Genomic DNA, 27,492 nt, shown 5'->3' on the forward strand with positions numbered 1-27,492 from the left:
TTCAATTTACTGATAAAAACCACATGTGACGCAAGTCATACATACAGTATACAAATATAATTAGTACAAAGATTTTCTTATGTTAAATGTATATATAATATGGGATATGCAACTGACACACTCCCGCGAGATTTCACGAGACGACAAGATACTCCAACTGAGAATACTGAGTGTTTATTTATTATCGTTTTACTAACAGCGTGCCAGTTTGCTTGTCGGGCCGTGCTAAAATTTTGTATGCCGATTATTATATTCCTCACCGATTGGTTGTTCGATTTCATTGATGTGAATGCTAATTTGCATATCAAACACAGAACCCAGAAACGCACTGACCAATGACATTACATGTACATGATGTTTTGGTAGTGAATATCAACACGTGGACAGTCCAAAGACTGTTGTTTGTTAAATTTATTTCTTTACGTTTCTAACTTCTGTAATATCCAAAGCCTATTGTTTGTAAAATATATTTTTTAACGTTTTTAACTTCGTTAATATCTGATAGTTTTCGTAATATTTTGTTTACTTCAAGACAGGTTATTTCATGCAAGAGCGCTTCCGCTCCCAATATAAATAGATTTACCGGGGAGTATTCGATTAAATGCGACGCTCGTTAAAAAAGTAGAAACAGTGGAGGACGTTTATTTCATTTGAATACATTGTTCATCTGGCCATTTCTAGTGTTTTGTTACCGATAAGAAAATGGATGAAACAGTATGTGATTGTTAGTACCATATGCAGAAGATCCCGTCAAGGAGGTCCGAGTAAAATGGTTTAGGCATACTACTATAATTAACAAACAACAAGCTTTGGACTGTCCACCTGTTGTTATTCACTACCCAAAAAATTATGTAATGTCATTGGTCAGTGCGTTTCTGGGTTCTGTGCTTGATATGCAAATTAGAATTAACTTCAATGAAATCGAACAACCAATCGATGAGTAATATAAAAATCAGCGTACAAAATTTTAGCACGGCCCGACAAGCAAACTGGCACGCTGTTAGTAAAACGATAATAGCTATAAAAACACATTACAACACTGCATTCGCCAGCGATTGGTCAAGGTTAGTGTTAAGTTGACTTACAGTCTGTCCCAAGATATTTATGCATTTGGTCAATTTCAGACATGCCAACCACAGGGGCTCGTCACGGAGTTTTTTCAACCTTTTATATCTACCACCTCTATACAATAAAATAAATGTATTTTATTGTATAGAGGTGGTAGATATAAAAGGTTGAAAAAACTTCGTGACGAGCCCTTGTGTGCCAACTTTTGAAAATCTTCATGGGGGATTTTTCGCGAACGTCATTTTTCATGTCAACAAATTCGCGACATTTAGTCGTGAAAATATAATTTCCATTCTTATTAAATAATGAGTTGTAATGCACTATGTATCAAATATTATACTTTTTCATAAATTGCATTTTACTTTCTTATAATCTTAAAAAGCAACAACAATTTAAAAAAAAAATATTTATCATTGAAGTCATCAATGAACATATAGCACATATAAACATTGTCATATGATTCACAACAGAACATAACTCAAAAGCACATACATACATACATGACAGGCAATTGTAAACTTTTTCATAACACATAAGGACATCAACAAAATAAATATCACAATAAAAACAAGTCTTAAAAAGTAACTCTGATCAACTAGATGAACAGCTAATGTTGTATCCAACACAGGTCTTCTTTGCAGTTTTAAGAATGTCCTTTGATGGCTTGAAAGAATGACATAGCTGGGTATTGTTCACTTTCACAGTCAATAATGCACAAAGAGTGGAATTGTCCAGGTTTGACCTTGTGTCTGTATGTATCTTCTTCATCATGGAAAAGATCCTCTCACACTCAGCACTGGAGTTAGGAATGGTCATCACTGCCCTCACAATCCTAACCATCAGTGGGAACCCTGGAGTGTTGGTGATTCTAGCTGTTCTTCATGGCAATGACTTCACCCCAGAAGATGTCAGTCCTGGTGTCCTTAGAAAAGTTGGGGAGCTCCATGGAAGGAATGGTTTGGAAGTCCAAGAACTCCGCTTCTAATTGGTCCCACTTGTCCTTAGGTATTAAGGAAGGAAACCATCTGGCCAGGTCTGTCAGAATAGATGACTGCAAGTCTCCTCAAATTGTGGGGTTAAGGAACCTCAGGCTTGAAATCACAGGATCCTTGAAGGGAAACTTTGCCAGCATCTTGGCGGTCACTGACTCGTAGAACTTCCTGATAGATGTGAAGAATCTGCTCAATGCTGATGGAGGATTTTTGATAAAAATATATCCTGGATAACGTTACATGTGAAAGAAAGTCCAATCCACACTTTACAAAAGTTGTTTCCCTTTGCGGTGTCAACCCAAAGGTCAAAAGGGAAAACAGCCAACTTTCCCTTCTTTATTCAACCAAATATTTGAGCGTCCTGTGATGAAATCTCTCTAAATTAAATTTATGCCTTTGATCTGTGGGTTGCCCCATTAGATATGGCCAGAAATTAGTCCTGACTTTTATCCACTGTTTTCTTGTGACAAAAGTAACATAATCTATGACAAAACTGTTTATTTTCTTTTCGCTGGATGGTTTAACTTCATCTAGCTGCATGTCTGTAAAAAAAATTCAGATGGACGACCTGGGAGCTACAGTGCCTCCCATAGTAAAAATCTACAATTTTCGGTGCACGAAAATCTGCGCTAGTTAAGAACTGATTAACCTTTTTTACCACAAATTCTGTAAAAAAAATTAGTACCATTTAATTCTTCATGCAATTTCCTACTGTCAGATATTGTCTCTTTTCTTGCCTCAGACTTTCCCCGAAACATGCTAATCGACCTCGGAATATGTTATGTTAAATTCACATGGAGATCGAGAGTCGCCATTTTTTACATGTAAACAAACTGCATCTTCCACTTTAGCTGGGCCACCTGTTAGTTTCTTACTATTATATATTATGAATGAATTATTATTCCTGAACATGTTATTAAAAATGTAGATACATTTCAAATGAAAGGGATTTGCAGTCAATATCATGTCAGAACTCTTATCTAAATCAGTAAATTATGCTGACTTAATGCATAGCTTCACTTCAAGGTATTACATCCATGATTATTATATTTAAAACCAAATATTGGTAGTTCGAACACTAAAATCTTAGTATGATTTTATAGGGTCATTCACCTTTGTACCGGTAATTGAACAAAAGTTTAAAAGGAACAAATTTATCACATCTTGAAGCTAACATTGAAGTCTATATAGAAAGGTATAATTTTTTAAGTCTTCTTTTATCTTTTCAGTACAGTGGTGATAAGAAATTGCTAAGCTTTCCCCTTCTTAAAAAAATGCAAAAATAACTTAACCGTACACATTTTGAGTTTTTGTTAAAAAAGATGGGTAGTCATTTCAGTTGTTGATGGACCGCTTATATATATACCGGTATACAACAAACCCCGTTTTTGCCTTTTTGGGCTGAAGTTGGTTCAACATGGTTCAGACTCTGTGACTTGACAACCGACATTAAACAATCTTGATATAAGATTTTTACTGCCATTAACTTCGATCATGTGTTTGTCCGATCCATTATTGTTCGTTTTTACATGTTTTTTTTTCTTTTACTTTGATAGTGGCGTAGACTCTCAATTTTCTTATTGTGAAAACTGAATACCTCAATGCTGTCTTTGAGCATGTTTTTCTCTCATACAGGATATAGAATTAAGTCGCTAAATGAAAACCCAAATTGGAACGACGTTTTCAAATCCAGATTTGTTTGTTTTTTTCAAAACGACAATTTCGCCGTAACCTACGCGCGCAGGTTACATTAAACGTCAAATTAATTTCGAACAGCCTTAAGATGTGAAATAATTGGAAAAAGATTTTTGCTTTATAATAAGTATGCATAGCGGGAAGCATGGCAGCACTGTGTGATGCATGGGGGGGGATCTTCAATGCATGGCGATACATGTACCACTATGTAAAAACGGACTGGGGAAAACACTGGCAAGTAAAGTGACAATATCTGCAAATATATGTACAGAATGTGTTCGGAAATAAGACAAGCGCAATTTTTTGTGCGCAGTAAATTGCAGTTTTTTACTATGAGAGGCACTGTAGCTCCAAGGTCGTTAATTCAAAAATTTTTAGACCGGGAGCTACAGACCTGCAGCTAAATTTCTTCCAGTAACAATGGTTACAACTTACTATATTCTATTGGTAACAAACGGTAACAGAGGTGACGAGCCTTTTTCTGTTTTGCTGGGGTTCTTATTTTATTTGGTTACAATGGTTACAGCTATATTCTATAGGTAACATATGTGACAAGCCTTTTTCTGTTTAGTAGAATGTCTTAAAAAATATTATTTTATTTGGTTACAATGGTTACAATGGTAACAGCTGTAACCTATTGGTGACAAGAGGTAAGTACACATAGGTGACAAGCCTTTTTCTGTTTAGCAGAGGATCTTATTTTATTTGATTACAATGCCTACAGTGGTAAAGCTATATTCTCTTGGTGACATAGGGTAACAGTGGTGACAGTCATTTTCATGGTTTAAAGGAGGTCTTTTTTAAATTGGTTACATTGGTAAACCATGGCTAACCCTAAGGGTGGCCAAGGAATTCGAAGTTTGGTTCATATGTTTATATTTTATATAAAAACAATTGTTTAAGATCTTCTTGAGAATTGCAATGCTGAATATGTGATATGACTAATTACCCTGTTACAAAAGGGGCTAAATGATAAACATTAGAATATTCAGGTGAAAAAATTTGAACTTTTTTATACAGATTACATTAATTTAACTACATTCTCCAGATAATTGTATATGACTCCATGGGGCTGATTTTATTATGACGATTGTAACTCATGTGAACTATGTGGCCCATGGGCCTCTTGTTTGATTTTCTTTCAAAAGTTATTAAATAATTTTCATGATCACCATGCTGTTTTAAGATTGCTGTTTATATCAATCTCTGAAACTGATGATGTACCTATGCATTATGTATTAATTTAAAAAATATATATTTTCAAACTTTTACAAATGTATTGGGAGGGGATCAGACATTCAACTGAAGGAGAAATACATGTGTTGAACATTAAAATTTACATTTTCTGTATCTGAAGTATTAATTTAGACAACTTAGACAAGTGATGTATTCAACATGAATCAACATGCAGCAAATTAAATTATGATGGGAAAGGAGTGAGGAATATCTTAATGAAATAAATATAGTGATTTCTTTAAGTGTTCAAATTGTAATCATTATGTATTATTGATTTTGGTGTTTTTTGTTTCCAGAGTAAAGATGTTTCCTTAATTCCCAAATTTTCTGTCATTTATGATATTAACATAATTATTTTTTTTTTACAGAATGCCTCGGAAACGAAGATGTTCAGTGATGCAGAAGAAGAAATACCACTACAAAAAGGTCAAGAGTGAGGAATCGCCAACCAACGAAGATGGTGTATGCTTAGAGACAAAAGATTCCTCCTGTTTAGATTCATCACAGCTAGATCACAGTTATGGTGTTTCGGATCCAGAGGAAGTCTCGGTCGTAAATTCTACTCATCTTGACCATAGTTATGAATGTTCAGACCCAGAAGAATTCTGCAGGACAAGTACTTCACATCATGTCATCAGTGATGGATGCCAAGACCTAAAGAAGATTCCCCACTCAGATTTCTTACCACTTGGAGATGGTGATAGTGAACTAAACATTGACAGTGATTCAAACGGTCAAGAATCAGTTGTTCATAATGACATTCCTTTGGGACAGCGGGTGGAAGTAGAGACAGTGGAGATTACAGATCCGTACCTGAAACTCCAATCAGATTTACTTGGAAAAGTGACTTTTCCGTTCATACTTGACTGTAATGGCCCTAGTTCTTTGATTGAAATTATTCAGCTCTCTCGCAGTGAAAATAGGACATCTGTGAAACTTTCTTTAGTGATTGGACGAGACTTTAAAGTTAGTTTGTTTGTGCATCGTGTGTTGATCCCAGAAAATCATGAGTTTTGGACTGAACTTTCTAGTAGTGTTAAGAATGTTGATGATGTCTGCAAAATATTGGACAAACTTATGCCGTATGGAGTGTGTGTGGGAAATCCAGACCAAGAATTTCAAGAATTGACCCCTGATGGATGTGGACTTTTCAGTGCAGCCTCATCACAAGAATTAACTGCATGCCGTGAGGGACACTTTTGTGCAGTGCAAGGAAATTTATCATTTTCTTCAACAATAAGAAATGTTCAGTGTACCATGCTTGTCTTAGGAGCTAGATGTCCCCACTGTTCCAGTACACGACGACACTTGCGAGCCAGAAAAAGCCGACTTGAGAAGATGGCCTTGAGGACTCTGCCATTAAGCAGTACCTACAAACACTCTGACATGACAAAGGACATGCTCATAAAGAAAATAAATCAGCAAACTGCCAAAATCAAAACTTTGCAACAAAAACTTGACAAGATGAGAAGAGACTGTGATCGAGAGATTAGAAAGAATCCCATTCAAAATGAGGAGATAAAGGACTTGATGGCCACTTGTGAAAAAGATATAGATACAGTTTATTCATATTGCAGTTCCTCTCAAAACTTGTTCTGGAAGCAGCAAATGAAAGCCATTAAGAGTGGAAAAAATGGAATGCGGTGGGATCCAACTATGATAAGATGGTGTTTGAATATACGACAAAAATCTTCAGCAGCCTATGATGCTCTCAGGGACTCTGGCTTTATCGAATTACCCAGCTCAAGAACTCTCTTTGCCTATTCACATAAGTGATGTTAAAAAAAATGTCCAGAAAAAACTGTTCAACTCCTGACAAACTTGTCACAATTTGGCAAATCATCACAGCACTATCCCCGAAAAGATGATGAATCGGATTATTGGCAACAAGTTCAATTGTTGATCTGAAGGCAGCTGTGAAAACTGTTGTGATGCTGCTGTGGATTTCACTCAGCTCTTTTACCGTGGTGTTCTGGGCTGCATCACTCCTCACTTTGTGCATAAGGGCTGAAAAAAAGTAAAGGACCATTACTTAAAAATGAAAACAATAACATTTGTAACAGAGTACCGTATTTAGTTCTCTGTATATAAAAATCTTTGAAATAAAAAATGAGATGAAATTGTTCAACTAAAGATTTATACCATTCTACAATTACATAATGTAGTCTAATGATATACAACAATGACTTTTACAATAGATATACCTTTCAAATTTGGCTGGTCGTGCTGTTTTGATGTATGGCCTCTGAAACCAGCAATTATTTTTATGGCCTTGCTGCATACTGGGCACTTGAAACCTGGACCCTGGTCATCCTTTGCCTTTTTCTTTGGGGTCTCGGCATCATCCTCTGTGTAATCTCCAAGCAAAGCATCCAAATTTATACCATCATCCCAAGAGAGAAAATCTGACTTCGACATGGTGATAGTACATGTTGAAATGAATATAACATCAGTATAGATGTGATTCACCTGTTTTGGAAGCTAATTAAGAAATTATTGTTTCTCATTATAAAAAATTAGTACAAACTATACACCCTTGCCAGTTGCTTGGCCGTCCAATCTTCAAAGAGCCGATATATTTGCTGTTTGTACAACATCCTGACCGACCGGGAAAATACTAAAGACCTAAAATACTATTCGCATAAAAGACCTGAAATTTAATATGTTAATGATATTTTTCTAAGATTTTGGTCATACTTTATTGGTTTTTTAATTATATTTCCAGGTAAATATTTGTTAAAATATGTAATACCGATCAGTTATTTATGCAGGAATACAAAATACATGTACCTGAAAATTTGAGCTGACCTGAAATTTTATATAATGAATACATTTCTATGTTCTGCATCAATTTTAATGTTTATTTGTGAGTTTTTTTAAAATAATGTTTCCAGGTATATATGTGTTACTTACAGTGTATCATACTGATCAGTTATTTACGCGGGAATACAAGAGACTTGAAAATTTTAATTGACCTGAAATTTTATATAATTGATACATTTCTATGTTATGCACCAATTTCAATGTCTATTTGTGAGTTTTTAATCACATTTCCAGGTACATATGTGTTGAAATACATGTATACCATTAAAAAGCATTATTATCGGTTATTTACGCAGAAGTGTGAAAGACTTAAATATAAAATTGGAGTTGACCTAAAATTTCAGATAACCTGAAATTCTTATACATAAAATACATTGTTCTGAGTCAAATACTCCGTCGTGAAATATGTTGAAACAAAACCAAACATGAAATAACACTATTATAAATTGTTACGCAGAAATAAGAAACATGAACACACACACATACTTGCATTATGCCGAAACTCACTACATCAGACTTTACACCTGAAATTCACTACACTATGTTCTAGTTGTGCTATTCAATATATATTAATATTTTTAAGTAATATAAGACATCTTTTTACTATTCTGCTATTTGAAATAGGCAAAATCTCTTTGTAAAAGTTTATGATTTTATACCTGATAGTCACTACATGAGGTCACATGACTCATTGTGAATACACACCAGAAACTCACTACAGTGTGTATTTCTTCCTAATTTACCCCAAAGTCAATACATCTAGCTAGTCATGTGATCGATTGAAGATTCAAAGGAAATTTACCACATAAACCATTTATTACTGAACACACACACACAGAGAGAGAGAGAGAGAGAGAGAGAGAGAGAGAGAGAGAGAGAGAGAGAGAGATAGAGAGATCTAATAATTTCAGCAAGCTGCAAGACGAATTATTCTAATACTAATTCTAATACTCAGGCTAATCTAATCAATTCATTATGGTATACTCAAGATGCATATATTGTCAAATTTGTGGAGAACAATATATACTAAGTGAATTCTGGATAAATAAGATTAGACTGCATTTCACACTTTTCTCCACATATGCACGTTTTCTATTTAAACTACATTATATTTAGCACCAGACCCTACTTCGATACAAAGAATCTTATGTTAATTACATATATAATTCAATTATGTAAACTCATTCAACATTTTATGTTATATGTACTGTAATTTGAAACATATACGAGACAGTAATATTTCTTGTCAAAGGACATGCACAGTCTATACCATTGCAACTTGTATGCTTTTATTAACTGTTTTTCCTATAAAAGACACTTTACACTTTCACTGTATGACTTAAATAATTAGGATTTCTTGCTAATTTTTACGCACCCTATCAAGACTGAATTTATAAGAAAATCTAATTGAATTGAAAAGTCTTCATGTGTGTTTCATTTCTTTAAAAACATATACTGTTTAAATTAAATAAATTCCTATTTGCCACTTGCTTTGTAAAATCTAGACCTGTGGACTTTGAACACTTCTTCAAACAAAACATAAATCAACTGCAGAATCTTAATTATAATTCATTTTATTTTAGGATCAAACAACTTTAATCTAAAATTTAAAAGTACATAATTTCATAGCAATTCATGATATATGGAATTTTGTTTATGAATTCAAATAATTTCAATCAATTATTGACATTATCATGCATGATGCGTGCCCTTCTTTACATTTCTGATCATATTTTATCAATTAAAATATCAAATAATGTCTACCCATTTCTGCCATTTCAAAATGTTTCATGGAATAGGAAGTAGAATAACAGACAAAAAAATAAATGTACATTTGTATAAGCCAATAAGCATTTGTCACAAATGCATGCACCCTGTATTAAATTTAGATACTGGCATAATGTTATTAACAAATTGATAATACAGCACAAACAGTATGCATTCGAACTTCATTACGGTAACATAATTATAACACATAGAAATTTAACGTTGCGACCACTTGGAATTTCATTTTCTGCAACTTCTCAGACGAGAGGTATTATGTTTTTGACAGCAAACTTCACATTGCGCCACGTGAAGCCTGATATGCCTTTTCCTTCCTAATGGCGTTTAAACAGTCAAGCTGACCAGGAGTTTTCCCTAGTTTGATAAAGTTATTAAACTGTCGCTCCAAGGATGCCTTTCTAAAGCAGTCCATGTGTGACGTTGAACACTGACTGTGAAAAAAAATAAGATTTTATTATTTTAAAATTGCTGTATCTTTATCATATTTTTGTCATTAAGGTTATTTGTTCTTCAGCCCAAATGTATAGTCTTTATTTAAAAATTGGTATCCTTCCTTTGAATGTTAAAACTGTATGAAAAATAGTAAAAAGATATTCATTCATTCATTGTATCCAAGAATTTAAACAAGAGGCCCAGGGGCCACATCGCTCACCTGAGCAACAATTGCCTTAATTCTGATCAAATTAGCATAACAGTATCAAAATATCTTGACAACTAAGTACAGTAAAAACTTGAAAATCTGCCATTTTTTATCCACCTCTTTATTTTTGGTAAATACCAAGCCCCTTTTGTTGTTGTACTTGTAAGAAGATTTTTCTTTATTCCTAAATACCCCCCCCCCCCCCCCCATTTTGTGGCACCACTTTTCGTTATGGAATCAGGGTTTCATCAGACTTAAATCTGCATAACCCGTGCTTTCACACTAAGTACTGAGTTTAGGACCGAAAACTTTCCCAGAATATTTTTAAAGATTTTCTCTATATATTCCTATGTAAAAATCCAAACCGCCATCACGGCCCCGCCCTACCACTAGGGACTGTGATTTCGCAAACTTGAATTTACATAGTTACCCAAGGATGCCTCTACACAAGTTTAAGCCTTTCTGGCCAAATACTTTTAATAGTCTTAAAAAAGAAGATTTTTAAAGATTTTCTCTATATATTCCTATGTAAAACTTGATCTTCCAATTGTGGCCCCACCCTACACCCAGGGACTATGATTTGAACAAACTTGGATCTACACTACCTGAGGATGCTTCCATTTTAATTTGAGCTTTTCTGGCCTAATAGTTTTGAGAAAAAGATTTTTAAAGATTTTCTCTATATATAATTTATCCCCCATTGTAGCCCCACCCTACCCCCAGGGACCATAATTTGAACAAACTTGAATCTACAATACCTAATTTATATGCAATTAAGTTACTGTCACTAATGGCAACTGGCAGGTGGTGTCCGTAAAAAGTTTTAAATTTATATAATCAAAGATAACACCTTGTCCTTGAGCCTCAGGTTTTGCATGGGGTGGGCATGATGATCTCTCTGTGCTTAGCTTTTTACTTTTACATGGAACTGCGATACAATATACAATGTTAATTACATCTCGATAAAAATTCACCTCAAGTAGCACAAAAGGTATGAAATTACACAGTATACACTATTTACTATTAACTAGAAAATGTAGTTAACTATGCTCTAAAACGACCATAACTTTTAACCTTACAGGACATCTTTGTAACGGTAACCTAGCCAACAAGCAATTACTGTGCATGTACATTATGTAATGTGTTGAATTACTTAAAGTACTTTGACCAAATAAAACCTCAGCTGGTTATGAAACTTACAGTGTAGTGTTTTATCCTAGATACATTATAAAAAAAAATTGGGAATAAAATACAAGTATGAGGTCAGAATGTCCAGTGTACGGGATTGCACAGTTGGCAGGTTGAACAGTGCACACCCTACTTATATTTAAACATTTTTTGCAATACCTTCTACTTTAATAAGCTACCTAACTCTGGAATATTAAAACAGATCTGGATCTAATCAACTGAATGAAAAGTACCTTCCATGGGGGATGCAGTGTTGGAATCATCATCAACTTCTTTTTCACTCTCGGTTTCAGTATCAATAGTTTCTATATTGAAGAAAAGACACATCAATAAACAGCCTTGAAAATTCTTGGGGAATAGACAGAAAATAAAAACATGATTTATAAACACACCTTTGTCAGCGAAATCAATTTCATCAAAGTCTGCTTTTTAAATGTGCATGATTAATGTATATTGAAAAGAAGACTCACTACGTGTGTGAAGATAATGTATATTGGCAAGGAAACTCACTACAGATGTGTGGTAGTTATTAAGGAATAAGGAATCATTCTTTCAGTACATGTATTATGGGGTGATAATTTTGGTCGGGGCATGATCAAATCCAAGGAAGCTCGAGGGCTTTATGATGGATTTGACAATTTCCAGCAGTTGTACAATTAAATATTTGAATATAAATAAGCAAACCCTGCTTGCACCCAAATCATACGTTATTTGAATTTAATGGACTGTATAGTACAAAATCAACTGTGTTATCATATGTTATCACAAGCAAAAACACTGAAAAAGTTAATTTAAATGAATATGGACAAGGAAATTTACTACATCTGTGTGGAAATGTATACTGGCAAGGAAACTCACTACATGTGTGTGGTAATTTAAATGAATATGGACAAGGAAACTCACTACATGTGTGTGGTAATTTAAATGAATATGGACAAGAAAACTCACTACATGTGTAGTAAATGTACACTGGCGAAGAAATTCACTCATATGTGTGGGAAATGCATTCAAAATGGAAAGGAAATTCACCACATGTGCAGGAAATGTGTACCAGTATTTGTTATGACATATGTTACACATAAATATTAAATACATTTTAATACATGTACATGTATCAAATCAAAATGAACACTAGAAACATTAAGTAAAAGTAACCTTCATTGTTCTCCTCACTGTCCTGGTTGACATCAAATGGGTTATCATCAAATGGATTATCATCAGGTGAATCAGAGAACAATAGTTGTAACAATTTATTATTAAATTATATAGTATTTATTACTGTGCAGTTCTGAACTACATGTACTCTTGCGCAGTAAACTCAATATTATACAGGTTAAAAATTAATTGATTCACTGATTATACTAATTCTTGTTGTAAAAAACAATATGAAATGTTAAACAATGTGCATTTTTTTTTAAATCCTTTTGACATTTAAATCACATTAACACATCAACAATTATTAAAATTGTCACATACTTGTCGCCAAGGTAGGTTGGCTTCCCCATAATCATATCTTAACTCTTCTCCAGCTTTAATATCTCTATTTGCAAAGAGGCAGAGCCTTGGATAATTCTCGGTAACCAAAAGGCGCATAACACAGTTATTCAACGGACTTCCGACTTCCTCGTCCTTTATATACTTCCCCTTTCTTTCAGTGTTAGTTGCATCAATGCTACAAACAAAAAAAGCAATTTTATAGATTTTTGCAGGGTTGCACCCGGTATTTAATGAAAATGAATTTACACATATATGTGTGAAAGTGGGACTGGTTTGATCATCGGTGGTTATATATAGCTCAGTTGGTAGAGTACATATCTAGTGATTCTGGATGCCCTGGTTCAAATCTCTGTTTGGCCGTCATTATATTTCCAATCCTGTTATGTATGCATAGTGTTATTTTAGTCATCAAGCAAAGATGTCAGAATGAATTATTCACTGAATTATAGTGTAATCATGGTAATAGAAAATACCTAATCATTGTATAAAACTTTTCATCTCATGCTCACTTTACTTTCCTTTATAAAGTGCAAATAGTTATACAGGATATCATTTTCATCTCCATATTTAGTTGAAATGTACGTAACAATGGTTTTTTGCCAATTCTCAGAACTCATAACCTGCCGCAAACACTGCAATTTCTAAAAACAAATTGCCAGGGTGGTGAGAATATTCAAACACAATTTTTTTTTTATTAAATTCTAATTAATTTTCTGTCATCAAAATCTGACCTAAATTGTACAATTCCCAGCATCTAGTAAACTGTATATCGATATCAATTTCACATTCTCATAAGAACCAGAAAAAGTTGTATTACAAAAAATCTAAAATAGGTAAATAAAACAATTGTATCTCTCTCTCTCTCTCTCTCTCTCTCTCTCTCTCTCATAACAATCACAATAAATATATTACATTTGCTTACCACTTCAGACCATTCCACTTAGAGTAAAACATATAACTAGTATGTTTTATTTTGCGCTTCTTTTCTCTTTCTTCTGCTTCCTTGGGCACAATTCTCTCTCCAACATATTCTACCAAAAAGCTTCCTTTTGGAAAATTTTGAGTTGCAAAAACCCCATATCCTTAAAATAAGAAAAAAAATATTGGTGAATATTTTGCATTACATGATTGTACAGTGTGTTCACAAATCATGTACAAAACCTAATTTATTTATAAATGCCTTTTATTATGGAATTATTTGTATAATTGTGATTATCAAATTCAAGGGGCTAAAATTGTTCCAGAAACTAATGACATTTTTCATTTAAGGATCTGCATAATCAAGGGAAACAAATGTGTGAAACTGAGTAGATTGGTACATAAAAACAAAGAAATGATACTATTTTCTATTACACTAGACTCTGACCCGTGCATGCACGGTTTGACATATTGCATATGATATCGGACATTCACGAAATAGATACATCGACACACCATATTTACATAACCAAGCTTTAAGCCTACAATAATGCTATTAATTTCACTACACTCTGCTTAGTTAGAATAATCTAAATATGTCTCGGGACAGGCCTTCACCACAGTTGAAATGCCTCTCATATACCCGTAATGTAGCAAAAAATTGCATAATCGCTTCGAAACGGTTTTGGAGAAAATTATTGAAGCTGCATTGTGATTAACAGTCAAATTATTCATAACAAACCATTTTGAGGCTGTAAATACCTTTCTTCTAAAAATTTAATTCATATTAATGAAGAATTCAACACTTTTTTACCAATGTTGTTTACTCACTTCGAATTTACACAACATGTTGACATTCAAACTCTCAGGATATAGCAAATTTTCAATGAAAATTTAAACATATGTGTATTATCATTTCTGAGTTTATCCATGCAAGTGTGATATTGTGGAAACATAAACTAAAGAGCCTCCCGTGATTTAGCGTGAATGGAATGCACATGCGCAAGATTGTAGAATAAAAAAAATCCAGATGATTCCGGATTTTTATAAGGAATTTTCATTGATTATTAATAAGCGAAGCTTGATTGAGAAAAAATAAAAACAAACTGGTAATCTTCAAATACCAATGATGTTTAAAAAATAAAGAACAAAAGACAGTTCTCTTCTGATTTCTCGATATTAAAGCCCAAAAATTCGAGTCTTTTATTTTAATGTATAGTAGTAATAGATGTGTATCAACTCACCAATTCTTCTGTTGATCAATTCAACTTTTAATGCATCACAGTCCAGTCCAGAACGACACATAAATTCTGCCTCTCTTTTAGGGCTTATTCGTTGTTTCTAGCACATAAATAAATTACTCATTAGAAAAAAGTTTTATTTCAAAATATGCAAAATTTGTCTTTTAAACTATCACATTGATTTTAAAATCAAATTATCTTAAGGCCTTCCATTTTGGTTTGCAAACTCCTTTTCAACTATTTCAAGATCAAAATAAAAACTTTATTAATATTACTTATATAATGCACACGGTAATAATCACTTGTCCGAATGGACAAGAAGGAAAAAAAGTTAATGTAGAGCCCTGACACCGTGCATACATAAAAAAGATATATTACATACATAAATTAGAATGCTAATTTTACACAAACAGTCCCTGAAACATTCTACGTAGGCACACGCTGAACGGAATCTGGTGAACGCTAATGAAAGGTGAACGATGAGCGAAGGCAGAGTGCACATAAAGCGCTGAACGATGAACGATATGTGAACGCAAGATGAACGATTTATTCGGAGTGTCTCGATGGTTATCCTTACATTGTATTTTGACGGAAATCAGGAAAAACATGCTAATAAACTACACGTACAGTGCTGCTATCTTGAAAGTTGACAAAACAGTCCTATCCTATCGACTATCCTGCAAATAATATATATCCTGTATTATCTTTAAAGTTATACCATACCATTTATGCATGTTTAGGAATAACAGTTAAATAAAACCAAATTTAAGACCATAATATTAATTTTATCAACAGATAATCGAGTAATGTAATGATAAAAATGTCTAAATAATACATAAAACCATTGTTAATCTATAAATTAACACACATTTATGTTTACTATCTTAAGTTGATCTGTTCAGTAAGACAGTTCATTGTCGAACATGGATATGTTTGTGATTTGGAATCGAAGGAATTATTATTTGAATCGTGAAAAATACACAAATACAATGTCTGTTTCTTATATTTATATATATGTGTCGAATCGTTAGTTGATTGAATTCTTCTGTTTTTAAACGACTGGACTGACTATCTTAAAATGAATCATTAAATATTATTTGTGTATCAATTTATTGCTGTATTGTGTAGCATAAAATTTTCACAGTAACTGCATACTTAAGCCATTTTGGGATCAACAAAAAAAATGCCTGTTTAGGAGAGTGATAAAAAACAGCAACAGCAAAAAACAGACCTGCTCAAGAATGTGTACTTTAAATTCCACGGATTAAATTCTAATTAAAATGATGCTTTATGTGTAATATTAGTTTCCTTTCACCTTAACGCAAGGTTTTTTTCCTCATTTTGCTGAGATCGATTCTTTCATTTTTGAAGTTCCGAATGAAAATGAATGAAAACGGACTGAATTCGAACGATAAGTGAACAGTGAACGATAAGTGAACAAAGGTGAACGCACAATGAGCGCTTTCTGAACAGTGTGCACAAAAGGAGCGGAGTGAAGAGTGCAAGTGAACGCACTGTGAGTGCACGGTGAGCGCACGGTGAATGCACGGTGAGCGCATGATGAATGCACGAAAAAATGGGAAAGTAGATGGTTTAAGGGACTGTAATACTTAATACTGTCGCATTGTTTTTTTATTATCATAAATTTGATAAAACCATTGATTAATTCACTTTTCTGTTGTGATAATTTCACTAACAAACAAAACAGACCGAGCAACTGATTTTGCTCAAATTGCTGATAAAACAATTTGAGCATATATTGTGACTGTATGACAATTATAGAAAACTTCAATATGTCACACTAAGCAAAAACAAGAATAAACATCTAAATATGAGAATTTGAGATATCACCGGTAAAATGTTTACTTAAAGAATGAGAGATATGCACACCCAAATAACTTTAACATATCAATGGTATTCGATACACATGTACTGTTGTTTGAAATATACCTTAAAAGTTCAACTGTATGTACAATGTTAAAAATTTCACTTACTGCAATTTTCCCCCTTGAATAAGCTGCCATCTTTTTAGTTGACTGCTTTATAACTTACATAAGCTAAAAAAAAAGAAGAAGAAGAAGTTGTACATGAATGCCAATACAAATTAAAATGTGAGTTATATGAGATATGCCATACTTCATTAATGTGAGTTATGAGATATTATACTAAATGTATATAAGGTGGATAATTATTAACTTTTCACCTTAATTATTATTATCATTATCACCTCATGATGACTATTGTTTATCACATGAAATCCAATTCAGTGAAAATCACTATACATGTACATGATGTGTGTGGAAATGTATATGGACAAGGAAACTCACTACATGTGTGTGGTAATTTAAATGAATATGGACAAGGAGACTCACTACATGTGTGTGGAAAGGTATATTTGCAATGAAACTCACTACATGTGTGTGGTAATTTAAATGAATATGGACAAGGAGACTCACTACATGTGTGTAGGATTGTACAGGTAACTCTCGATAGCTGGAAGTCCATGGGTCCAAGGAAAAACTTTGAAGTTTCAAGAGTTCGAGTTTTCAAGAGTTCGGAATTTTCTGGGTTGACCAATGGGTTTTAAAATTAGTCTTACCGGATGTTATGATTAAGCCATTTAATTAGTGCTAACCTTACGCTCATGCTTAAACAACGTTTTCTTTTCAGTAAAATATACAGAACTGGATGTTTTTAAAACTAAATTCAAACAACTATAATTGAATAAATTCATAATATAATTATTTATTTTATGCATCATATTAAGACCAAATTGCTCAGTACTACTGGAGTGCGAGACGATTAACATGTCATAAATGTGATAACTAAGTATCACCCATTGTTCCCACCGCAAGGGTCCTTCACCAGCTTTAAGAACTTGTTCAGCAATATAATCATTACAATGACAATGATGCTGATAAGCATACTTTTAACAGTTTTATAATTCTAAAATTTGACCATGGCTCAATATTATCGTTTCATCTCAATTAATTTCTCATTTTCATTGCGTCTCCAAATTATCGTAAAACGGTTGTGATAATTATAGATTAGGTATTGGTATAGTCAGTCATCAAACAATTATCACCTTGCAGGACAAGTGCCGCCTGAACAAACAACTCGTGACACAAGTCCCGCGTCTAAGGTGTTATTTAGGTATAGCGCTTGGAGATACATGGAGACTTTGAGGTATCGAGAGTAAGAAACTATAGATTATGAACGGGACTGCAGTTTGACTTAGAGAGATCAAGCTAGGGTTTTCGAGAGATCAAGAGTTTGAGAAATCAATAGTAAATTTGCTTAGTTATATAGGGGAAAAATCGGGACCCTAGACTCACTTCCAGCGATCAAGAACTTCGATCCAATCAAAGTTCGAGCCATTGAGAGTTACCTGTATATTGGCAATGAAACTCACTACATGTGTGTGGTAATTTAAATGAATATGGACAAGGAAACTCACTACATGTGTGTGGTAATTTAAATGAATATAGACAAGGAAACTCACTACATGTGTGTGGTAATTTAAATGAATATGGACAAGGAAACTCACTACATGTGTGTGGTAATTTAAATGAATATGGACAAGAAACTCACTACATGTGTGTAGGAATGTACATTAATTGGCAATGAAACTCACTACATCTGTGAGGTGAATTTATACTGGTGTAATTGGGAAACTTGCTATATGTGTCTAGGAAATATATATTATATTGGCAAGAAAATTGACACTACATGTGCATATGAAATACATAAAATTGTTGGCAATGCAACCAACCATGGTAAATGTTGGTTGCAAGAAAACTCATTACACAAGGTGGGTTGATTCACATGTATAAAATAATGTATATGTTATTCAATTGAAACTTACTGCACAAGATTGGTAAAGAGGCAACACACAGACCATGAATATCAGGCATTATTACATGATTGTCCACTAATGCGCCAAAAGTATGTCAATTTTTTGTTTTTCCCTATATATTTCATCGAAAACAAGACTTTTTTTTAAAAGGTTTTCAGGTCAGATTATTGGTCAGATTTTGAAGAAGTTGATATTGATTTCCAGCATAGTAGATTCAATTTCCACTTGTTGTCGTACATTAGTTTTTGACAACTCATTTGTAAAATTTGAATATTTCAAACACAACACTGAGATAGTTTTTAAGAGCTCTACTATATATTTTTTGCAATGTATGAGCCGAAAAATCTTACTTTGAACTGTTTATATTAAATTTCAGTAATAGAAGGTTGGAAAAATATTCAAATAAGATGCAAAAAGAGCTAGAAAAATTCTTAATGTATCAATCCAAGTCTTTTCAATGTACATGGTCAAAGGGTTTCATTTTAACAATTCTAAAAAAAAAAAAAATTCAATTAATATATGGTGAAAAGAAAAAATAAATTGACCTACTTTTGGCACCTGAGTGTACATACATGTATATGTCCCTGATTTCCTGAACTCAAGTATAATTTAAGCTGGTCGATTTGGGAAGGGGGGGGGGTGCATAAAAAAAAAACATTAGAAAACCGCTTTATTTTTAACCATATGTAATTTACATCAGCTCTAGTTTTAAAAAAAAGAAAAAGCAACCATCTGGTTTTTTGGGGGGGCAATCTCAAAATACAGGTATATTTTTCTATAGGAATATTTAGAGAATTTTCATTTTCCGCACTTCGTAGCAGATTTAAAAAAATACTACAATAGAGATTTTCTTTGAATTGTGATATCGCGATTAGCAATATCATTTTGAACCTTATATGTAAAAAATACTAAATTCAACCATCTAGTTTAAGTGAGGGTCATCTCAAAATATGAACAGTTGATAAATTTTGCTATATACATGTATTTTGGGTACATGTATTACAAATGTAGATTAATTGCTATGATGGATTCATTCAAAATGAAGCAAAATAACCCTGGAGATACCATCATTTAGTGTATACAATTTCAAAGGGTTACGATTTTTACTTTTTCTTTTTTCCTATATACTCCTACAAAGCTTCATTTTATCATAATGTCGACATATAAAGCAAGATCAATGGCAATGCTCACCTACCAAACCACAGAAAAATTGTTGAAAAAAAATTGTTTATCATGTGTTTATTGTGTTCAATTTAATAAATGTCTATATCTATATAAAAATCATAAAAGGTTGAAATACACTGTATTTTACTCGATCAGAATGCACAAAAACATGAACCATGCAAACTAAAGTCAGCCTCAACCTTAAACCAGATGAGAATTGCGCAGATTAAATAACTCATTTTAAGGTTTAATTGATTAAAATTTTAGACAGAAAATTAGAAAGTAAAAATGCTCATATTCATAAATTGTCAGTCCAACCAAATTGAAATTAGACCATACAATTAGACAACTCATACATCATGTGCACACTACCGAGAGAGTTCTCCATACATGTATGTATTTGTTTTATCTCTGTAATATAAATAAAAAAGGCTCTTGTAATTTTTAAAACAACAATTTGGGTCAATACTAATATCAAATCTCCTCTTGCTTGATCTTAGATTCAGATAACCACAGATATAGTCAAACTGATGTACATGTAGCTAGCTGGGTGTTCAAGAAATAGACAACTAGACATGAACAATTCATGAATTACATGCATGTATTACCATGATGACTTCAATCTAATGTTTCAACATGTGCCCTATTTGCAAAACATCCTTGTTTATTCACCTGCCATTTTTTATATGCATTGTTCCATCCAGGTATACCACCCCCTCCCCATCTAGAATTTGAATTTTTCCTTTAAATGTACCACCCTCAAGTCATGAGATGAGCTGCTACAATCCCCTCCCCCTGAAATAGTTTTATTTGTTTGTGTCAGAGAGGAATTTAGTGTTTTTTGTTACCAATATTCTGGGTTGGATTTCTGCAGACTGCCCCCAATAGGCATTCCTGTATCTTGCTATAAAGTGATGTGAAACTCAGAAAGGGGCTTATTTTTAAGGCAATTTGATTCATCATCTGATAGTCTATAGAAAGATAGATTAAAGACTGGATGGTGCACCTTATTCCTTAACCACAGAAACTGTTTTTGATATCTATTTTTACTCTTTTTCTTCACTTGACTTTAACTTTTTAGCATCCGAATTATTATTAAGCTAGTCAGAAACTTCAACTTAAAAGTAAATGTCCCCTTAGGCTACCTCTTTTGTAATTTATAGTAAATCTTTAATTTTATTCATACAGTCGTTGACCAGTTCCGAATAGTTCATATGTTGAATAGCAAATAGTTATGGAAATAAAAGTTGGAGAAAAAATCATTACCTTTAATATAATACACTTATAATGCTTGTTTAAATTTTGCAGTAGTTTCATTTTTTGCGGTCATATACATGTACGTATTCAATACTACAGTCTTACATTAGTCAACCAATATTAAACTTTTGCTTTGCCAGGTCATTGCAACGTTATTATGTGCATAAAATAGTCTGTTGACGCCTTATATTTTCACATGTAACAAGATTTCTTCTATCAAAAGTTGTTTTGGTATTATTCTTACATACCCATATAAGCATGCAGGATATAAATTTTAAAAAATGCAGAAGGATGAAAAATCTTATTAAGCTGCCATTTTACAAATTCCAAAAACTCAATTTGTTTTTGTATGTTTCAGGATTATATGAAGAAATAGATTAAAACAATTACTTCTGGAATTCATTAAATTTTCTTACTAAGTCTTAAATAAATCATATTGAACCACAGTAATGATAAATGGAGGTGCGGCAACTGTACGCCGACAAGATATTAGAATTTAGAAAGTACATGTAGAGTAAAGTATTGTTATAGTGATCTTGTTTGTTAAATCCATGCAAATTAATTTAACTGTATAGGTTAAAAGAATTGCCAATAGCTGGTTGGTATGCATCAAACCTCTTTTTCAATAGGTTCAATTGATGGTGTTTAAATAGGGCTAAAACTTTTTATCTGCATTCGATTTCCATGGAAACAGCTATGCTATTCAGAACTTATTGATTTATTCGTAAATGGTAAAATGGCTTCCAATATAAGTTTTTAGGACAAAATTCTAAATAAAGCAATATTGCATTACTATCAGCAATAATATAGCGTACATCAGCCAAAGAAAAAAAAAAGATTTCAAAACAACACCCAGGAACATTTAAAGCACCGCCAAATCTATACCCTATTCAGTACTGGTCATTCTATAGAAAGAATAATCTTACCGTGACCAGGCTACGCTCAGGTCACAGTAAGAATTCGTCCCATATACTTGCAATGTAGCAGCTGCAAAGCGGATCTGCTTCGCATCGACTTTAAGTCTGTTAAAAACAATCTGCAGGGGTAAAACACAGCATTTATATTACAAACCTTTTTGAAAATGCATATGTAATTAAGTCCACAAAATATTCATTATTAATATAATGGGTCATACAAAGGCATTTTGTTAATATATCTGTGGTAGAGTCAGGTATATTGCATTCCTACTAGCTCTGGCTAGTGGGTTAACCCTTTATCTCGCTCAGTAGAGTGCTTGACTGGCGTGCCAGAGGACCCTGGTTCAAACCCCAGCAGAGGCAAAAAGTGTCTCTGTTTGAATTTGCCTGCCATTTTGCACTCGAAATATCTCGGATTTTATCATTAACATGGCGACCAGTGATTTCATTGCCAAAACCGTTAATGTGGTAAAATGGGATTATAAATGAGCAACATTGTAGGTATTTGAGACCAATCAAATGAAAATATAGGCAAGATACAACCGAGATATTTCTTTTTTCATTTGCTACTAAGAATGACAGTAAAGGGCACAAATTCTATCATTTAACCGGGTTAGTTGGACATGTGTCATTTTAAGAAAAGACCATTCTATCTAGTCAATCGACGGTAATAATTATTGTTTATCATTGCATTGCATCGATTTCGTTGATCAAAATCATACTAATATGTTCCAAACATTTCTCATTTATTTAGCAAAATAATTTTATGAAAATAATACAAGAAAAAAAGACATGTGTTATTTAAAATGTCAATTTTAAAAAAAAAAAGTGTTATAACCTAGCTATGTAGCTAAATTAGGAGATTGTGCTGGACATTACATTACAAGTGCAGCTGTTAAACACATGCACATGCTGACGAAACGCAGAGAGGTTCTACACTTGTTCACACGTTCAACTTCTCCTACAAGATTGTCACTAATTATTCAAACGACTTACAGTTCTTACGTAGCTTCTTTTCCTTTTTGGGGGGCTGTAGTAATTCGTATAAAGCATGCAGGATGGAGCCTTGGAGGGGTTTGTTTTGTGACATTTTTTTTTACCGGATATGTCGCGTCGTAACACTGTCAGGTCAAGTCGTACACAGACCAATTCGTATACAGGTCAACTCGTATACAAAGAATTGTTCTCATATGTATTACAGGCACTCAAATCAATAAACTTCAATTTTAAAAAAAAAGAGGTAAACTTCAATGAATTTGAAAATGAAGCAGAGTAAAATTGTTTAAATAATTACCTTGTTAAAGAATATTTTTTTTACTTTTGGAGAGTGTTTACAAGATTCAGTATTTATTTAGCTCTCTTGTAGGTTTTTTGTTTTTGTTTTACAAGTTTGCATTGATGTCATTAATTATGAGGATGAATATGGTGTAAAAATTGATCCCGAAAGATTTGGGGGGGGGGTATTGTTTTTATAATGATTTATTAAATTTTAAAATGAAAAAAAAATGAGTTTCCTCATGGGGATCAAACTTCATATATATCTACATATAGGATCTTTCCTTAAACTTATTAGAACCATTTCTTTGTATCAATGTAATGAAAGATAAATAAGAGTGCAAATGATAATAATAATAATAATAAAAAAAAAAGATTTAGAGAGTTTTCTAAGTGATTTACTGCATGTATTAAATTTTAAACATTAAATTAAAAATTATTGGTTTCCTTATGGGGGTGTAATTTCTTAATAAAAGGGTTTTCCTCAAACTAATGCTGATTATTTGTTTGTAATAATGTCATTAGGGGGAATTAGGGTGTACATTCTGGTCCTGAAAGATGCATGTGGTTTCCTAAATGTTTAACTATACCTGTCAGATCTTTCAACGATAAAAAGAAAATAATGTGTTTCCTCATATGGGTCATAGTTTATGATAATAGGATTTTCAAAAAAAAGGATAAAAGGGGTTTTCAATTTAATGCTGATTTTTAACATTAAAATGAAAAACACGGTTTTTCCTTTGGGGTGCAATTTGTAAATGAGCCTTTCCCTTAAACTAATACTGATTATTACTTTGTTTTAATGTCATTAAGGATAAATTAGGGTTTAACATTACTGATTTTTTAACGTTAAAATGAAAAGTTTGCGTTTCCCCATGGGTGTTTATGTAAATAATAATAGGATTTTTCCTAATAATTATTCTAATAATCATTTCTTTGTTTTAATGCAAGGAAGAGTAAATTATGGTGCAAAAATTAAGCTCATGAAATTAAAGGGTTTTTATAAGTGATTTACCGTACTGATTTTTTGGGGGGCATTAAATTGAAACTTAGAGTTTTCTCATGAGGGTGTAATTTAATGAAAGAATTAATATGTGATTAATATAGAGCAACAATTTGCTATTTTTTCTTGATTGATTGAAGAGAACTTTACTAAGAAACTCCACAATTAAAGCCGTTGAACAGAAAATATTTCTTTATTTTGGATAAAATGTGTTGGGTGTAAATTTGAAAGTTAAGAAACATATTGTTTATTTCTTCATGATAAATTGTTTGTTGTGAATTCCAAAAGAGACTATAATTAAAACATTCCCCAGTTAAGGCCTATGAAAAATTGTTGACCCCCTTGAGGAAATCCATATTTTTCTCCTCTTGATAAAAAGTATATTCAGTAGAGAGTCTAAATTTGAAAAGTTCCAAGTTAATGTTAATTTTTTCTTCATTATTCTTTAATTGCCCGAACTAATAACAACACATTTTCACAATTAAAACCCCTAAAATGTTTAGAAGAACATGCAGGAGGCACATAATTCTCGATTGTGCTACATGCAACTTGTTAAAGTCTAGAGGAAATTCTAACTTTTTGAGAGTTCATCAAAAATTTCAATGGTATACTAAAATTGTAATGAAATAAATGATTATTTAAAACACAAATTAAAAAAAGCACACACTACATGTGTTTGACTACTACCGAAATTAAACCCAGTTAAACGTAAAAGAAAACCATCTTAACCATCTACAACTTTATGAGGTGACACACACAAAGACATGTAAATTTTCCTCAATTTAGCTGCAGAATAACGAAAAATCAGATGTCGCATTTAAACAAATGATCTAAAATTATATATTCGAAAGAAAATTGGTGTAAAAATCAACAAAAGATTAATTTTTCATGAAAGAAATAAGTGATCGTACCTTCTTTTGCGTTTCCATTATTTCCATAGGAAGTTGAATTTGCGCATGCGCAAATGTGGCAAGGGGGCAAAGTGTGTAACATCCCCATTAAGACTCGATATCGTGTGTAACAAAATTCATGTGTAAACCGGAAACTCACACTTTTTATAATTTTGTATTTTCTGGGTAAATCATGGTCGAAAAACCCGATTTACGGGGTTCTGCAAACTTACTACACGGATTTGTGTCGTAGGTTTTGAAAATGTAGTAAGTTGCACGTGTGTAAACTAGTACATGTCGTAGGTGTCGGCATGATACAAACGCACACACACACACACACACACACACACACACACACACACACACATATATATATATATATATATATATATATATATATATATATATATATATATATATATATATATATATATATATATATATATATATATATATATATATATATATATATATATATGAGTTGACCTGAAAATTTGATTTGACATGAAATTTTGTTGAAATATACTTTATGTTAATGAAATAAAAGATTACTACCAAAGTACATGTGCTTCTCTGGGTTTTTTTTGGGGGGGGGGGGGGGGGGGGGGTATGCTGTCAATTGCAAACTTCTATCAAAAAGAATACAATAAACTTATTAATAAATAACATATTTGTAAAGTATTTACAAAGATATGCAAACAATGGTACATTTTATACCAGTATAAATTCGCATTTTGATTTGATTATAAATCATCATAGTAGTAATAAATGTTTGCGAAAAAATATTTATTCCACTTTTTAACCGGGTTTTCCAACGGAAAAATCCGGTTATTAAAATGTTGGTTGAACTTAGACATTTTTTGGCAAAATATTGCATATAGGGTACTCTCATTGTACGGATAACTCCTCCTATAGTTTTCAAGATAGGAAGTTGTTCTTTTGCAAATAAACTGTACATATATCAGAGGTGTGCATATTAGCAGAATTTTGATTTCTGATCATTTATGAAAAAATACCAGCTTTTGAACTTGGTCATTTTTTGGCAAAATATTGCATATGAGTACTTCACTGGATACGGTAGGTAGTGTTTATCAATTTAGAGTTGACATGGATTATGGGTACAATTCGCATGAAAGAAAACCCGGTTTGTTGTCACATTGACAGCTTTTTTTACTGGTTTAAAGGACAGGGACGTACAAGGCGTCACATATCCCACTTGAAGCAATAAAAAAGAACTTGTTTGTATGCTAATAAAGATTTTTTCCTCGCATGTATATACATTGTTTATGCTATAAATTTTCACGATGCATGTTAACATGTTTTCATTCTAAAAACACAAGAAAAGTTTGCAAATTAAGCCACACGACGTTTTGTGCTTGACCAATTACAGTGATAGATTGCAATATTTTGGTATAAATGGGTCTAGACTCTATCTTAAAAGTACTTTTATGAAAAGGATAAGTTTTTATTCCTTTCTTCATTGATTTATTAAATTGGAGTCTAGACCCATTATGGGTCAAAATTCAAATTTTTCGCAAAACTTCAAAAATTTATACTAAAAAAGTTATTCACACTGATCGGTATGTGTCAACGTAGCTCAGTGTGATTAGCGGAGGAATTTAAACAGTATCCGATCCCGGCTGAGAGGGTGTTCAAATCATATGGGAGTTTTTGTTTTTAAATTCTGCGCATTTGTTTAACCATCTAGGTAAAACATTGTTTTTCGAAAATTTTATGTAATAGACATAAAATTATTCTGGAAAAATTTTAGACTCTCCAGATAACGACAAAAAATGCATTATGTTGTTGACCATTCAAATAACATTTTATAGTAAGCAATAGCACAGTTGAAGATTGTTTGAGATCACATTGAAATGTAAGAAAATAGTCATGAAAATGAAAATGATAAAAGTATTGATGATGCAGTTCTATAAATGGACTGATGCACACCCTCAAATGTAAGATTTCTTAAAAGGTGCTTGAGGACAGGGAAGTAAGGGTTTATCGCAAGGAAGATAACTCGTAACATTATTTTTTTATTTTCTCT

General features: G+C 32.7%; 2 protein-coding genes across 9 annotated transcripts; one reads left to right on the top strand and one right to left on the bottom strand.

The window, feature by feature from the left end:
- Window positions 1–1,021: 1,021 nt before the first annotated feature.
- On the top strand, window positions 1,022–8,293 carry LOC128157058 (uncharacterized). Its single transcript, XM_052819414.1, has 2 exons — window positions 1,022–1,064; window positions 5,360–8,293. The coding sequence occupies exon 2, from the start codon at window positions 5,361–5,363 to the stop codon at window positions 6,765–6,767; it is 1,407 nt and encodes a 468-aa protein (XP_052675374.1). The 5' UTR covers window positions 1,022–1,064; window position 5,360; the 3' UTR covers window positions 6,768–8,293.
- A 1,077-nt stretch (window positions 8,294–9,370) lies between these two features.
- Window positions 9,371–25,782, bottom strand: LOC128156620 (N-lysine methyltransferase KMT5A-like). Of its 8 annotated transcripts, XM_052818829.1 has the most exons (10): window positions 23,274–23,294; window positions 22,287–22,382; window positions 17,078–17,140; window positions 15,087–15,183; window positions 13,847–14,006; window positions 12,904–13,099; window positions 12,583–12,604; window positions 11,661–11,732; window positions 11,090–11,167; window positions 9,371–10,030 (listed from the first exon to the last, which is right to left on the bottom strand). In XM_052818829.1, exons 3-10 carry the CDS (start codon window positions 17,105–17,107, stop codon window positions 9,954–9,956), a joined length of 732 nt encoding a protein of 243 aa, XP_052674789.1. In that variant the 5' UTR covers window positions 17,108–17,140; window positions 22,287–22,382; window positions 23,274–23,294; the 3' UTR covers window positions 9,371–9,953. The 8 variants fall into 8 exon arrangements, with proteins under 8 accessions (XP_052674789.1, XP_052674787.1, XP_052674786.1 ...); XM_052818827.1 differs by lacking the exons at window positions 22,287–22,382; window positions 23,274–23,294 and adding an exon at window positions 25,467–25,782; XM_052818826.1 differs by lacking the exon at window positions 22,287–22,382 and having other exon boundaries at window positions 23,274–23,394.
- Window positions 25,783–27,492: the final 1,710 nt, after the last annotated feature.

Source organism: Crassostrea angulata, chromosome 7, assembly GCF_025612915.1.
Source record: "Crassostrea angulata isolate pt1a10 chromosome 7, ASM2561291v2, whole genome shotgun sequence".
In the NCBI taxonomy this organism is placed as follows: domain Eukaryota; kingdom Metazoa; phylum Mollusca; class Bivalvia; order Ostreida; family Ostreidae; genus Magallana; species Magallana angulata.

What these genes read in the sequence shown, in the direction of transcription:
- LOC128157058 (XM_052819414.1), top strand. Translation starts at nt 5,361, where the DNA reads ATGCCTCGGAAACGAAGATGTTCAGTGATGCAGAAGAAGAAATACCAC.
- LOC128156620 (XM_052818824.1), bottom strand. Translation starts at nt 23,330, where the DNA reads ATGCTTTATACGAATTACTACAGCCCCCCAAAAAGGAAAAGAAGCTAC. An exon ending in AAGTGGAATGGTCTGAAGTG is followed by an intron (nt 13,100 to 13,846) that starts GTAAGCAAATGT and finishes TTTTGTTTGTAG; the next exon opens with CATTGATGCAACTAACACTG. An exon ending in CACTGCATCCCCCATGGAAG is followed by an intron (nt 11,168 to 11,660) that starts GTACTTTTCATT and finishes ATTGTATCGCAG; the next exon opens with TTCCATGTAAAAGTAAAAAG.